Genomic DNA, 16,067 nt, shown 5'->3' with positions numbered 1-16,067 from the left:
AAAATCTTAGATTGGCATAACGTCTTCACTGTTTTACCAAGCAAAAAATTAGGGGAAAAACGAGTGTGGGACTATGACTGTGAGTAAAAAAAAATTTACAATCTTAAGCTCTAAAGTTGGAGAATTGAACAAATTATTTGAAATATGCCAAACATGAATTTCTTTGATTTATTTCAAAATAAAATACAACATTGAACACGGACGGAGTGTGGGGTTTTGTTTTGTAGAACTGGGACCCAGATTTTTTCTTCTCTCACCAAAGGACGTGCACGGACAAATAAATTAAATGCTTTAAATAATAATTGTAGCTACAATTTGTTTGAGTGTGTGTGCGTGTGAAGTTTTTTTTTCATTGGTGTGCTTGTGTCTGTGTTTACTGCAGTAATTATTTTGTCTGTCTGATGGGTAGTCTGTCTAAATCGTCTAAGAAAAACAAGTTGAAATCTAATCGTTAACTGGTTAGTTAGCTGAAGAAATAGTTGTTTTTTGTTTCTGAATATCGTTAGAGGTTTGGCGCCTAAGAGGGAAACAAAGTAATTTCTCATAATTTTCTTTTTTTTTAGTTTTTCAATCTCACTCTCTTGCTCTATTAATTAAAAATCGTGCCTATTTGTTAATTTCTAAACTAAAAGGATTTCAATCGCTCTCTCATTTTTAAATTTTTAATATATATTTTTTTTAATTTTTTCCAATTTTAGTTTTTCTTGTTGAGTTGGGTTTTTGGGTTAGTAATAATAAGAATTTCGTTTTGATATTTTTTTCTGTGTAAATTTTATGTTTTGAAATTAGAATTTAAAATTAATTAAAAGTTGCTGATTTTTTATTTGACTGGTCTCTCCTTTATCAGGTATGTGGTGCTGATATTTCTCTTTTCATTTGATTTGAGTTCGCTCTTGTGATAATGTTTTTTTTTTTCAAAAAAGCCGAAGTGTATCCCATGGATCTCAAAACTCTCTCTTACTCTCTTGGGGGGGAAAATAAACAAACTTGGCTCTCAATATTTTTTCAGGGAGGGTTATTTTAATTCAAAATCCTCTCTCTCACACTCTCTTTTCTTTGAGAACGCACTCTCAAGAGAACACATTAGCTGGCAGAGTTGTATTTAATTCTTCTTCATCTTCTTCTTTTTGTTGGGCGAACCGGGCAAATAATGGAGAAGGGGTGTTGTAAATTCGTCAAAGTTATATCATCATTAAGTATATATTGTTGTTGTTCTGGTTATTTAGTTGGTTGTTTTATTTATTGTTGTTGTTTTTAATTTATTTTGTTTCTATCAACTCAACTTTTAGTCTTTTTATTCTTATCAGCCTCTGATTTATCCGCTATGGCAGCACCTGCAGCTGTGGCGGCTTCCTTTTGTTCAACCGTTGCCAAGGCAGCCTCAGCCATACGTTTATATTTACCAACCAAATCGGGCAAATCGTAGGCAATAGCCACATCCAATTTGGTAATAGGGCAACCACGGAAGTATGAACAAGTCTCCGATAACTTCTTGAATTCATACAATGGATTCAAACGGAAGAAATCGCGATACACCTCAGGATCGGGTAAATCGTAACGTGAGATATTTGTCAATGTGGAGAGACCCTCATAGATGTGATAGTTTTGAGGATTTTCAATAATCGTATCGGCAATACGTTTCTTGTTTCCAAACAAGGACTTGTGATTGTAGTAGGTATTCAAATAGCAGTCAACCATTTTGGCGTGATTACGGACGCGGACCTGGAATGTGGAGGGGGAAATACGTTATTAATATATACCGAAAATATTTCTTTTTTAAAAATCCACGCCTTGAAAAACACTCTAAAAAAACTACGCTTTGAAAAAAAAACTCTCTAAAAAATCTACGCCTTCAAAAAAATCCTTTTTTTTAAATCCAAACCTTCAAAAAAATCTTTTTTTTTAAATCCACGCCTTTAAAAAACTCTCTAAAAAATCCACGCCTTTAAAAAACTCTCTAAAAAATCCACGTCTTGAAAAAAAACTCTCTAAAAAATCCACGCCTTTAAAAAACTCTCTAAAATATCCACGCCTTAAAAAAATTCTCTAAAAAATCCACGCCTTTAAAAAACTCTCTAAAAATCGACGACTTGAAAAAAACTCTCTAAAAAATCCACGCCTTTACAATAAATTCTCTAAAAATCCACGCCTTGAAAAAACTCTCTAAAAATCTACGCCTTGAAAAAACTCTCTAAAAAATCCACGCCTTTAAAAAACTCTCTAAAAAACCACGCCTTGCAAAAAACTATCTAAAAAATCCACGCCATAAAGAAACTCTCAAAAAAAACCCACGCCTTCAAAAACATATTTTTTAAAAAAATCCAGGCCTCAAAAAAATTCTCTAAAAAATATTTTTTAAAAAATCCAGGCCTCAAAAAAAATTCTACAAAAAAATATTTTTTAAAAAAGCCACGCCTTAAAAAAATCCACTAAAAAATATTTTTCAAAAAATCCAAGCCTTGAAAAAAATTCTCTAAAAAATATTTTTTAAAAAAAAATCTCTAAAAAATTATAATTTTTTCTAAAAATCCAGGCCTGAGATAGACCTTGAAAAATAAAAGACAATACTCACAGCAAAACGACGCGCACTGGCAATTTTGTTTTCAATTCTCTTATCGACAGCAGTACGGAGATCACGCAAAAAGGCTCTTTCTTGGGCCAACAGCAAACGAGCTGGAGCACCCTCTTGGTAGGGACGACCCCACAAGGAGGTAGTGTACACCAATGGTGGTTGAGCCGATGACATCAATGGTGAAATATTCCAAATCAAAGCACTTTGAACACGCAACAATTCCTCAGGTTTCACAGTATCGGCCTTATTCAAAATAATACGGGTTTGATATTCACGACCCTTCAATTGATCCAAAATAGCCTCAGTTTCGGGGCCAACATCCAATTTGGCTGGGTCATAGACTAAGAAAATAATATCAGCACGATCGATAAACCATTGGCAGGCATCATTGAAGGGGAAGAGGCGGGAAACTTGTTTGCGTACTTCCAAGATACCGGGAATTTCAACAATGTTAACCTGCAACAATACCAAATTTTAATTTTTCTTTAAAAATATTTAAAAATTGACATTTACCTTTTCCAACAATTTAATTGGCATTTTCAGGCCACGCAAACGATCCTCCAAACCCTGACCGAATTTCTGCAATCCCGAGAATGTATAATCGGCAGCCAATTGTGTACCATCCAAAACTTCAGTCTCATTGCCCCACATCAAAATATTGAAATAGGCAGGAGAGGGTTCGGCACCTTTGAAAATATATACAAGAGAAAACCAAAATAGACTCTAAACTCAATTGCAATTCGAAACTTACCAGATCTCAGAGAATGCGGGGTATATTCATTATCAGTCAAATAGTTAATAATCGATGATTTACCACCAGACCATGGACCCATAAACAATACCAATGGTTTGGAGAAAATTTCCGGATCACCAAAGTGACGATTACTCAAGTCACGATATTTGTACATAACTTCCAATGGTTTAATGGCATTCTCATAGGTACGCTTAATGTCACGCAAGATGACTTCAGCCACATTATCCAAAGCCTTTTCACGGGCATTCGATTGTTCATCGAGTTGCAGGAGTTCATTGATATGATCACGGCTACGACGTTGAGCAGGAATTTCACCTTCCTAATAATATCGGGAGGGAAGAATAATTTTTGATTAGAATTTATATGTAATAATTTTATAGGGATATATTTACTAAATCTTTGAAATCTGTACTATTTCTTTGGGAATTGTGTTAATTTTCTTTAATTATTTGAAGGATTCTTCAAGATTGGAAATGGAGGTGAGTTATTTCGTGCAGCCTAAAAGTATGTTACATTATATGTGAATCATTATGTGAATTTCTGAATGGTAGGGTTCTATAGGTTGACTTCGGTGACAAAATTATTTGCAACATGAAGGAATGGGAACTGACGGGTATATTACCATCCATTGTAATTCCTCATTATATCCTACCCATCTATTATGTTATGGTATTATACGTTAGTGTGGACTCAAGAGTGTGTAACGCCGTAAAATATTGACCCTAAACTAACATTTTTTAAATGAATACCAACTATTTTAATGTATATAAAGGGTATGGGAGTTGTACCAAAATATTGGTAGGTGTCTACGTTTTTTATATACTACACACCTATATTGTAAGGGTATTGTAGATTTGTGTAACGCTGCGAAAAATAGATCTTGGATTTACATTTTAGTATACCGATCATCATATATCGGTTTGGCGAGTCGATATTGTCATCTGTTCATTAGGCAAGCACAACAAAATTTCTATAGGGAAGACGATCTATCCAACCAATATGAATGGCTGTCATGATAATGAAGGTTAATATTTAGCGGGTCAAATGAACGCATTTTTTTTTTTTTTTTTTTTGTAAAATATTAAAATTTGAATCTTATGGATTATTTTTTACTCCTGGAAAACATGATTCAGAAAAGATTCCACAGAGGAGCTGTTGATCTCTAATCGATTAATAGATTGGAAATATCGCGAAATATTTCCCAAGATAGGAATATAAATCTGCAGAAACTTAGAGCTCAGTGGTGGTTGTGTAGGGAATCATATGGTCGGCACAATTAGATTTTACGACCCTGTTCATCGCTTTTTACTACATAATATGTATTCTTAACCGGATTGAATGCTAATGCGATTAACCTATGTCCGCCATGTTCCGAAAGAATTTTGATTTTGTTCAATTTCGAAAATGGTTTGAATACGACCCGAATCGGTTTTAGAAGCGTTTTTTGACAGAATTGGAGGTTATTTAGATTTTCTAGTTCATAGATGTCGGTGGAAAATCTCCCTACTAAAATCCATCAATATCAAATAGAATTCCTGGTGTCCAGTGGGTAATAAAATCTCCTTGGAAATTTTTGGCACAATTAGATTTTACGACCCTGTTCATCGCTTTTTACTACATAATATGTATTCTTAACCGGATTGAATCCTAATGGGATTAACCTATGTCCGCCATGTTCCGAAAGAATTTTGATTTTGTTCAATTTCGAAAATGGTTTGAATACGACCCGAATCGGTTTTAGAAGCGTTTTTTGACAGAATTGGAGGTTATTTAGATTTTCTAGTTCATAGATGTCGGTGGAAAATCTCCCTACTAAAATCCATCAATATCAAATAGAATTCCTGGTGTCCAGTGGGTAATAAAATCTCCTTGGAAATTTTGGTTTGTACAGGGGTAACGGTTCCGATTCACCAGACGCATGGATCGTATATGAAGTATATTAACAAAGTTTTGAATCGTTTCCTAATCCACCGTATTGCCCAAATGTGGACTCTTTGTCATTACGTTTGCAAAACCTCGAAATATTCGTCGGACATCTCATACAGTTTATATGAAATTCTATATCGATATTGATTACTATTGCTATTGTTAGGAGTTTTGGGATCGAAAATAGGATATATCGGTTCGTTGACCCATGTTCTCATCGAATAAGCTGTTATTTGTATTTTAAATACGCACTCCAAAAACAATTAAACACGGCCGAACCTAAGGTTTCCAATACATTTAGCAGTTGACATACGTCATACCCATGGTGGAACATAACAATTCACCACTTTTAAAAACACATCTCTTTATGAATTAAGTTGCGCCAAAAGCATATCTTAAGCTTTATATATAAGTGTAAGGTGTGTCAAACAAACTATCCCAGCTATCTAAACAAATTTCTACAATGTCAGTATTATTAAAATTAATGAGGTTAAAAGTATTCCAAATTTTTAAAATAACCATATTTAAGGAAAAAAAATCAATGTAAAATTAACACAATTTCCAAAAAAAGTTTTTTTAGATTTCCAAGGATAATAACTACATTTTCTACTCTAGGATAAGCGGGTACTTAAAATTAAATTGCAATCAAATTTAAAGCTTATTTTTCGGCATGCAAATTAAAGCGTTCTAAGAATATTAAATCAAAATGTTCACCATCATATATATGTGTAACTGCAATGGAACGATCGAATGTTGAGAAAGGATATTTGCGATAATAATAACCCAGGATCTTAGCAAAAAATACACTAATTTTAGGTAAAAAAACGATATTCAAATCAATAACTGTGATCGGCAGAAAGGAAATGTCTTGGTCACACACAGAAAATTTATTTCAGATCTTAGAGTGGAGAGAGATTTTAGGAAAAAGTAAAGTACTTCCTATACTTCTCCCTCCGAATCCATCATCCGGCTGTGTGCGACCTTCAAGAAAAAAATGATATCAAGTAATAAATGATACGTATGTTTCTAATAATCGGCAACAATGTGATATTGGCAGCCATAACAACAACGCTAGGCATACAATTCAATGTTTTTTGGAATGTTTTATATAAAATAATGAGTGAAGAGAATGCTATGTGTTTTTTGTCGGCAACTCAATACTCCCAATTAATAATGAGTAGGTAAACTTATAAAACCTGTAAACTTTAAAAATAAAACAAACAATAATTATCAAGTAATAGAACTAATTGCAAATAAATTACAGTGAAAGTAGAAGGGAATGATCAGGATATCAAAAAAATCAACAAGTTTTTGTCCATTTTTTTTTCATTGTCATCATTACAATCTTACCCATAGCAATTCATCTTCTGGCCTTGTTTCAATATCATCAAGCTCACCATCACTATCATCTTCCTCGTTAAGCAAACCATCTCCATCACGATCAACATCATGTTCATTGAGGACACCATCACCATCGATATCATCATCCTGATAATTGGGTATACCATCACCATCGATGTCATCATCTTGATGGTTAGGCACTCCATCACCATCTTTATCCTCATCCAAATCATCGGGTATACCATCACCATCCATATCAGATTGTTTGATTGCCTCAGTCAAATCACGTTTGGCACGTTTAATGGCTTTTGCCTGCATAGCTGAGGGTTCATGATCATCTTCATCATGAGCATTGGGTATACCATCACCATCGATATCCTTGTCCACAGTATTCGGTATACCATCACCATCCATATCGGCATCCATTTCATTGAGTAGAATATCACCATCAATATCTGAATCATCATCATTGAGTATACCATCACCATCGATATCGAGGCTGGTAGGTTCTTCATCATTTGGCAAGCCATCACCATCAATGTCGTGATCTTTTTCATTGTTAATACCATCACCATCAATGTCTTCATCAATGGTATTGGGTTTGCCATCACCATCGATGTCGCTATCCTCATGGGCCGGTATGCCATCACCGTCGACATCATAGTCTTTGTGATTGGGTATACCATCACCATCCATATCAGGATCTTGGGCATTTGGTATGCCATCACCATCTATGTCGGGTTCACCGGCCACCTTCCAAGGATATTTTTTATGAATTTTATTTTTATTTATTTTTTTTCAAAAATTGAAATGTTTTTAACAAAAAACTCCACAACTTAAAAATATAGGGTCTTTTTTGTTTAGGGATCAGGATAGTTGGAGTAAGTGCTATTGTGCTGTTAAGCTTCAGATTGGACATTTTAGATTAAAAAACCAAAACCATATAACAAATAATTAAAACTCGGAAAGGGAAACGAATGTAATTTTTGCTCTGTGTTCTGTCATTTAAACCAGTTTTTTACGAGCTGGACTATAGAAGTAAACCAACGTTGTTTTGAAAAATGAAATAATATTCGTCCTTTTTAGTTTTGCGTTTTTTTTTTCATTTGAAGTAAGAATGACTCATGATAAGAATGGTGGATAGAGAACAACAACAACGAATCAACCAACCAACGAACCAATTTCCATTCAATTCTTACCCTCTTAACTTTACCACCAGGCTTCTTATCATCTGCCTCACCATCATGATCATCACGGTCATTGGGCACCCCATCACCATCCCGATCAGTATCAAGATGATTTGGCACCCCATCCCCATCAATGTCCACGTCCAAATGATTTGGTATGCCATCACCATCGATATCATCATCCTCATGATTGGGTACACCATCCCCATCGCTGTCATCATCCCGATGATCGGGTATACCATCACCATCCAAATCACGATGATCATCATCATGGGCATTTGGCACACCATCACCATCGATATCCTTGTCATGGACATTAGGCACCCCATCACCATCCATATCCTCATCCAAATCATTGGGTATGACATCACCATCGATATCTTCATCATCATCATTGGGTATGCCATCACCATCAATGTCCAGACTCTTGGGTTCATGTTCATTTGCCAAACCGTCACCATCAACATCCTCATCTTCATGGTTCAAGGTACCATCACCATCGATATCCTCATCCTCATGATTCAAGGTACCATCACCATCAATATCAGGATCGGCATGACTTGGCAGACCATCACCATCCATATCAGTGTCCTCATGATTCAGTATACCATCACCATCCATATCGGTGTCATGGACATTGGGTATGCCATCACCATCGATGTCATGATCTCTGGAAATCTTCCGTAGGTGGGGATATTTTAAAAACAATTTTTTTAAATTTTTATTCGCAACATAAAGAGAGAGGAAAAAACAAATGCTTAAAAGAGCAGGCGAATCATGATGGGGAACTGATTGACCCGCCCATGGAAAATCTGTGTTACGTTTCTTCATGTGGCGACTGACTGTCTGGTGTGTAGATTTATTTTTCTTTGTTTGAAATGTTCCGATGTTCCATGTTTTCAACAATTTTTTTTAATATCTTACCCTTGTCGTCTTTTTTTCCGCCTTCTTGTCATGCACATAACCACCCTCGTGATCGTCGTGCTCATTGGCAATGCCATCACCATCACGATCCACATCCTTGTGATTGGGTATACCATCACCATCTATGTCATCATCCTTATGATTGGGTATACCATCACCATCGATATCATCATCTTTATGATTGGGTATACCATCACCATCCCGATCATCATCCAGACAATCGGGTATACCATCACCATCCATATCAGGATGATCATCATCGTGGGCATTCGGCACACCATCGCCATCAATGTCTTTATCATGCAAATTTGGTATACCATCACCATCCATATCTGGATCCAATTCATTGGGTATCACATCACCATCAATATCCTCATCATCATCATTGGGTATGCCATCGCCATCAATATCTAAACTTGTCGGTTCATGTTCATTCGACAAACCATCACCATCTGCATCATGATCCTTTTCATTTAATATGCCATCACCATCGATATCCTCATCCTCATGATTCAGTGTACCATCACCATCGATATCCGGATCAACATGGCTTAGCAAACCATCACCATCCATATCGATATCCTCGTGATTCAGTATACCATCTCCATCCATATCGGTGTCATGGGCATTGGGTATCCCGTCACCATCAATATCGCTGCCATGTCCTCTGGAAATCTTCCATAATGTCGATATTTAATACTTAAATTAATTTTTCACAACATTTGAAATGTCTTCTGTTCGGAAGTGGATCCAAGATCCACCCCAAACCACAATAACAGAAAAATAGTGTAAAGAAACGAAAACTTTTGTGCAGAGTAAAGTAGAAAAGTAAAAAACTTGTAAAAATATGGAATTGTTTTGGTGATGACAATTCCAGATCCACAAGACAAGACCCAGAATGTCATCCCACCCAGACAACAAGACAATGAACGAGTAAAATTGGACGAAATAAATTGTACGAATTGTGGAGACTTGGTAAGTCTCATGAGTCGACAGATAGAGAGAGAAAGAAAGAGAGAGTGACCGTGTAACTGACCGTGATAGTGACGTGATGGTGGTGACGTTGTAGTGTCAAATCTTACCCGTTTCTTTTTGATCTTATCATCCGCCTCGCCATCACTGTGATCCTGTTCATTATGGAAACCATCCCCGTCGCGATCTATATCCCGCTCATTGGGTATACCATCCCCATCGATATCATCATCCTTCAAATTTGGTATACCATCAGCATCGATATCATCGTCATGATGATCTGGTATACCATCCGCATCCATATCACGATGATCTATATCTTGGACATTTGGTACCCCATCGCCATCAATATCACGATCGCGTACATTCAATATACCATCGCCATCCATATCTTCATCCATTTCATTGGGTATAACATCACCATCGATGTCTTCATCATCATCATTCGGTATACCATCACCATCGAGATCCAAACTTTTCGGTTCCTCATCATTTGGCATACCATCACCGTCCAAATCATGGTCCATTTCATTCGTAATGCCATCACCATCAATATCTTCATCTTCGAAATTTGGAGTTCCATCGCCATCAATATCGGAATCTTCGGCAGTGGGTATGCCATCACCATCGGCATCATTGTCCTCTTGATTTAGGATGCCATCACCATCCATGTCCGTGTCATGGACATTGGGTATGCCATCGCCATCAATGTCACTAGCGGCGACACCTCTGGAAATCTTCCCAAAAGTTAAGATTTAATACAGAGGCGTCTTTACTTCTTTCAAAAATTTGTTGTGGGGTACAGTGATCGCCATATTAGACCACTGCCACTCCAGGGAATTTTTATTTCTTGGGAAAATCTAATTTGTTAAGGGAAAAATGTCTGTATGCCATAATGTTGTTTTTTTTTTTAGATTCTGAAATCAGGTTTTCGAGTAGTGACTTGATTAGCAGAACGTTTTGTTACTGGTCATGTGTGGTGGTCCATAGTTATTACTGGTGGGGATTTTATTTAATAACCTTGTTTCTTATCCGAAATAGTCCCAGATTTTCAGATACAATGTGTTGGGGTTCATGGCATGTCGATGATCATTTCTTTCAATTCTTACCCGTGTCGCCTTGTGCTGTCCCCTTTTCTTATCATCTGCCTCACCATCACTATCATCCTGATGATTATGGAATCCATCGCCATCACGATCTATATCGTGGTCATTGGGAATACCATCCCCATCTATGTCGTTGTCCAAGTGATTGGGAATACCATCCTGATCAATATCATCATCATGATGATCGGGCACACCATCACCATCCATATCACGATGATCCTTATCCTGGACATTTGGGACACCATCACCATCAATATCCTTATCGCGTACATTCAAAATACCATCACCATCCATATCCTCATCCAGCTCATTGGGTATAACATCACCATCGATATCTTCATCATCATCATTTGGTATCCCATCACCATCTAAGTCCAAACTTTTGGGTTCTTCATCATTTGACATGCCATCACCATCTACATCGTGATCCTTGTCATTGGCTATGCCATCGCCGTCAATATCATCGTCTTCATGATTGGGTGTACCATCACCATCAATATCCGAATCTTGATCTGTGGGTATACCATCACCGTCGGCATCAAAATCTTCATGATTTAAAATACCATCACCGTCCATATCGGTGTCATGGACATTGGGAATACCATCGCCATCAATGTCACTATCATGGCGTCTGGAAGTCTTGCCATAAAAATTTGTAATTTAACACCAATGAAACCAGAAACAAAATGGAAATAGAACAAAACTATTGAATTATCCCAACAAAAAGTCAATATTTTTTAAAACAAACAACCAGAAAGGTGCCAAGAAGAGATAAAATGAGAGAAGACAAATTTTCAAATCCACAAATTTTGTATGCGATCCGAATAAAATGTACGATTTAAAGAAGAGAAAGTAGAAAAAGTAATGTAACAACACCCCAAGAGTTCACATTTGAGGATAACAGAAGAAGAAAATATGAACGATAAAGATAAATAACACAAGAAAGACTTCGACGGTTTCATTTTTTGCCTCTTACCACTTTCACTTTAACACCCAATTTCTTATCATCCTTTTCACCGTCCCTCGAATCCTTTTCATTTGGCACCCCATCACCATCACGATCTGTATCTTTGTGATTTGGCAAACCATCACCATCGATATCATCATCCCGCTCATTTGGTATACCATCACCATCAATATCCTCATCATGTTCATCCAATATCCCATCATCATCCAGATCATCATGATCCTCATCGTGGGCATTGGGTACACCGTCTCCATCGATGTCCACATCTTTGATATTTAATATTCCATCACCATCCATATCTTCATCCAATTCATTTGGGATAACATCACCATCAATATCATCATCTTCATCATTGGGTATACCATCTTTATCGAAATCTAAAGATGTGGGTTCTTCGTTATCAGCCATTCCATCACCATCATCATCCTCATCTTTTTCATTGGCAATGCCATCTCCATCGATATCTTCATCTTCACTATTCAATTTACCATCACCATCGATATCGGTATCCTGACCAATGGGTATGCCATCACCATCAACATCAGAATCGGCGTGATTTAAAATACCATCACCATCCATATCGGTGTCTTTATCATTGGGTATACCATCGCCGTCCAAATCGTGTTCACGGGCTCTGGAAATCTTCCAGAAAAGCATAATTTAATAATCATACACACATACATGGAATGAGGCCTCAGATGTAGGGAACAGGGCAGGATGATAGAAAATCAGAAAATAGAATAGAGTCGGTTTTTTTAAGTTTAAAAGTGGAAACCAATCGATAGATTTTTTAATATTTAGATTTGTATTTGTTTGTTATATAGAAATTAGGTCTGATACATCATTAATTTGTTATAGAAGTTCTGGATCATGTAGTCTGCACGTGCTTCCTTAATTTGTCTTTGAAATTCAGGATCATTTTGTAGGTTTTGTGGTATGAAGTCTGCGATATTTTAAATTGTTTTCGAAATTCCTGATTTTTAAATGGGTTGAGAAATGAATAATTGGGCATGTCGTCGGCGTAAAAATCGTGTTAATGAACTCTGGACAACAGGATGGTAGTGTAGATAGATAGAGGGAGGGCAGTTGACATTTTTAATTTTATTTTTTAATTTATGCCATTTTTTTAAATATATTTTTGTATTTGTATTTAATTTGCAAATAGAGATCGATAAATCCTTAATTTACTGTTGAAATTCTTGATGATTTTGTAGATCTAGTGAAATGAGGTCTGAGAGATCCTTTGTATTATTTTTTGAAGTGGAAACTGAGAGATCGTTAATTTGTTACTTGAAATCGGGATCCATATTTCTTAGTATAATATTTTTGGTACTTAATTTCGATTTATATGCTGTTGTATTTGTACTTATTCCAGTTTTTATAAATGATTTGGAAAGATCTTTAGTTATGTTCGAGTTGAGGTTCAGTATAGCTTCCGAAAGACTTTCGTATGCTGTTGTATTTGTAGTTATTTAAGTTTTAGAAATGATTTTGAGAGATATTTTTTTTAGATTGCAATTCAGAATAGTTTTTGAACGATTATTGGTGAAAAAAATTAAATTCAATATGACCCCCTATTTTTCTTACCCGTTTCAATTTATGTTTCGATTTCTTATCATCCGCTTCGCCATCACGACGATCTTTCTTATTCGGTATACCATCACCATCACGATCTAAATCATGTTGATTTGGTATCCCATCACCATCAATATCTGTATCTTTATGATTAGCAATACCATCACCATCAATATCATCATCATGTTCATCAATGATACCGTCACCATCACTATCACGATGATCATCATCATGGGCATTTGGTATCCCATCGGCATCCATATCTTTGTCACGTATATTTGGCATACCATCTCCATCCATATCATCATCCAATTCATTGGGTATATCATCACCATCAATGTCGCTATCATCATCATTCACTACGCCATCATTATCGATATCAAGGCTGTGAGGTTCTTCAGCATTAACAATGCCATCACCATCAATATCTTCATCCTGGTCATTGGCTATACCATCGCCATCTACATCTTCATCCTCACTATTTGCTTTGCCATCGCCATCTATATCTGAATCTTTGGCCGCTGACAAACCATCACCATCTACATCGGAATCTTCATGGTTCAATATGCCATCACCATCCATATCTTGGTCTTTGTGATTGGGTATACCATCGCCATCGATGTCATTTGCACGAACTCTAGAAATCTTCCCAAAAATCAAAAGTTAATTCTTAATTTTTCTGCAGAGTCCAGAATCAGAAGTGTCATGGGACCATTGATGATTGGATCAGTGTGAAATTTATTTTTCTTTGTTTTTCGTGTCTTGCCATCTTACCCGTTTCGTTTTCCTTTCCAGTTTCTTATCATCCGCCTCATAATCACGCGAATCCTTAACATTTGGTATACCATCTCCATCTCGATCCGTGTCCTGTTGATTCGGTATACCATCGCCATCTATATCATGATCTTTATCATTAGGTATACCATCACCATCGATATCGGCATCATGTTCATCGATAACACCATCTTTATCCATATCTCTGTGATCATCATCGTGGACATTGGGCACTCCATCGCCATCAATATCACGATCACGTAAATTGAGTATACCATCACCATCCATATCCTCATCCAATTCATTGTGTATCGAATCACCATCTATATCACTATCCTCATCATTGGGTATGCCATCTTTATCGATATCCAAGGAATGTGGTTCCTGATCATTTGGCATACCATCGCCATCTACATCACGGTCACGTTCATTTGATATGCCATCACCATCGATATCATCATCTTCGGCATTCGGTTTCCCATCACCATCGATATCGGTATCTTCATCGGTGGGTATACCATCACCATCGACATCATTGTCATCGCTATTGACAATGCCATCGCCATCCATGTCGTAGTCATGTTCATTGGGTATGCCATCACCGTCGATGTCCTTGCCTCTGGAAACCTTCCAATTGTTTGTATTTAATAAAAATATATTCTTTATGAAAAGTAGGTAGTCGTGTATGCAGCTGAAGAATGTTGTAATCATGAAGAAGTATTTCCGATTTTTTTGTTTTGTTTTCATATTTCAATTTCAAATAATTCAGTGAAACTGTGTAATTTTGTGCGAACAGAAACCATTGTAAGAAGAAGTAGTGAACAGAAAGTGTCTTAAATTGTTTAACAGTGAATTTTCATTTTCAAATTTCTTTTTTCTTGCTCAAATCTCGTGTTTAAGTGCCGGAACGTGCATTCAAAAATATATCATAAGTGATTGTGTGCCATAGAAGTGATCATTGTAGGTGTGTCAAGTTAAAAGAATCAACAACAATATGACCCACAATTCTTACCCATTTCTTGTCGTCATGTTCACCATCATTATCATCGCGTTCATTTGGCAAACCATCACCATCACGATCGGCATCTCGATCATTTGGTATACCATCACCATCAATATCACTATCCAATCTATTTGGTATGCCATCCCCATCGACATCATCATCCTGATGATTTGGCACACCGTCACCGTCGCGATCATCATCCCTATGATCTGGGATGCCATCACCGTCCATATCATGATGATCATCATCCTGTTTATTGTGTACCCCATCACCATCCACATCCATGTCATGGGCATTGGATATACCATCACCATCCATGTCATCATCTAAATCATTCGGGGTATTATCACCATCAATATCGTCATCTTCATCATTGGCCACACCATCGCCATCAACATCGTTGTCTTTTTCATTTGACACACCATCTCCATCGATATCTTCATCCAAATGATTTGGTGTGCCATCACCATCAATATCCTCATCCAAGTGATTGGGTGTGCCATCGCCATCAATATCATTATCCAGGTGATTGGGTGTCCCATCACCATCTATGTCGGTATCCTCTTCGGCGGGAATACCATCGCCATCCATATCGTTGTCTTCATGATTGGCAATGCCATCACCATCCATGTCATCGTCGTGTATGTTTGGAATGCCATCGCCATCAATGTCGTTAGGATCTCCACGTTTTCCGGAAACCTTCCATAATAATACTCAAATTCTTTTACTATAGTGTGGAACAAGAATTTAAAGGAAAAAATCTACCCTAAAACTTGGACTGAAAATTCAAAGAAATTTCCCTTCAAACCCTTTTTAAGTTCATATCCCCTTCCCAATAATTTCAGATAATAATTTCTCGGTTTTCTTCACATCAATCGATCGACCCCATTATCCAGGATGTAGTACGCACTAATCTCTTTCTACAAGCTGGCAAAGCGCTCTAAAGCAGGTCCTTTCTTTCATAAA

General features: G+C 36.7%; 1 protein-coding gene across 1 annotated transcript in view; it reads right to left on the bottom strand.

The window, feature by feature from the left end:
- Positions 1-1,278: 1,278 nt before the first annotated feature.
- Positions 1,279-16,067, bottom strand: part of LOC133325836 (serine-aspartate repeat-containing protein I) — a 28,492-nt gene continuing 13,703 nt past the window's right edge. The window contains exons 5-12 of the mRNA XM_061534555.1: positions 15,111-15,800; positions 8,705-9,379; positions 7,793-8,458; positions 6,603-7,346; positions 3,324-3,645; positions 3,086-3,258; positions 2,573-3,028; positions 1,279-1,722 (exon numbers count right to left, since the gene is read on the bottom strand). Coding sequence (XP_061390539.1) covers positions 1,279-1,722; positions 2,573-3,028; positions 3,086-3,258; positions 3,324-3,645; positions 6,603-7,346; positions 7,793-8,458; positions 8,705-9,379; positions 15,111-15,800 — 4,170 coding nt within the window. The remainder of the gene's footprint in view (positions 1,723-2,572; positions 3,029-3,085; positions 3,259-3,323; positions 3,646-6,602; positions 7,347-7,792; positions 8,459-8,704; positions 9,380-15,110; positions 15,801-16,067) is intronic.

The sequence above is a fragment of the Musca vetustissima genome, unplaced genomic scaffold (assembly GCF_032173495.1).
Source record: "Musca vetustissima isolate MV318-11 ecotype Yass unplaced genomic scaffold, APGP_CSIRO_Mvet_v1 utg5221, whole genome shotgun sequence".
In the NCBI taxonomy this organism is placed as follows: domain Eukaryota; kingdom Metazoa; phylum Arthropoda; class Insecta; order Diptera; family Muscidae; genus Musca; species Musca vetustissima.
Note: the sequence above shows the minus strand (reverse complement) of the source record. Positions and strands in the feature narration are given on the sequence as shown.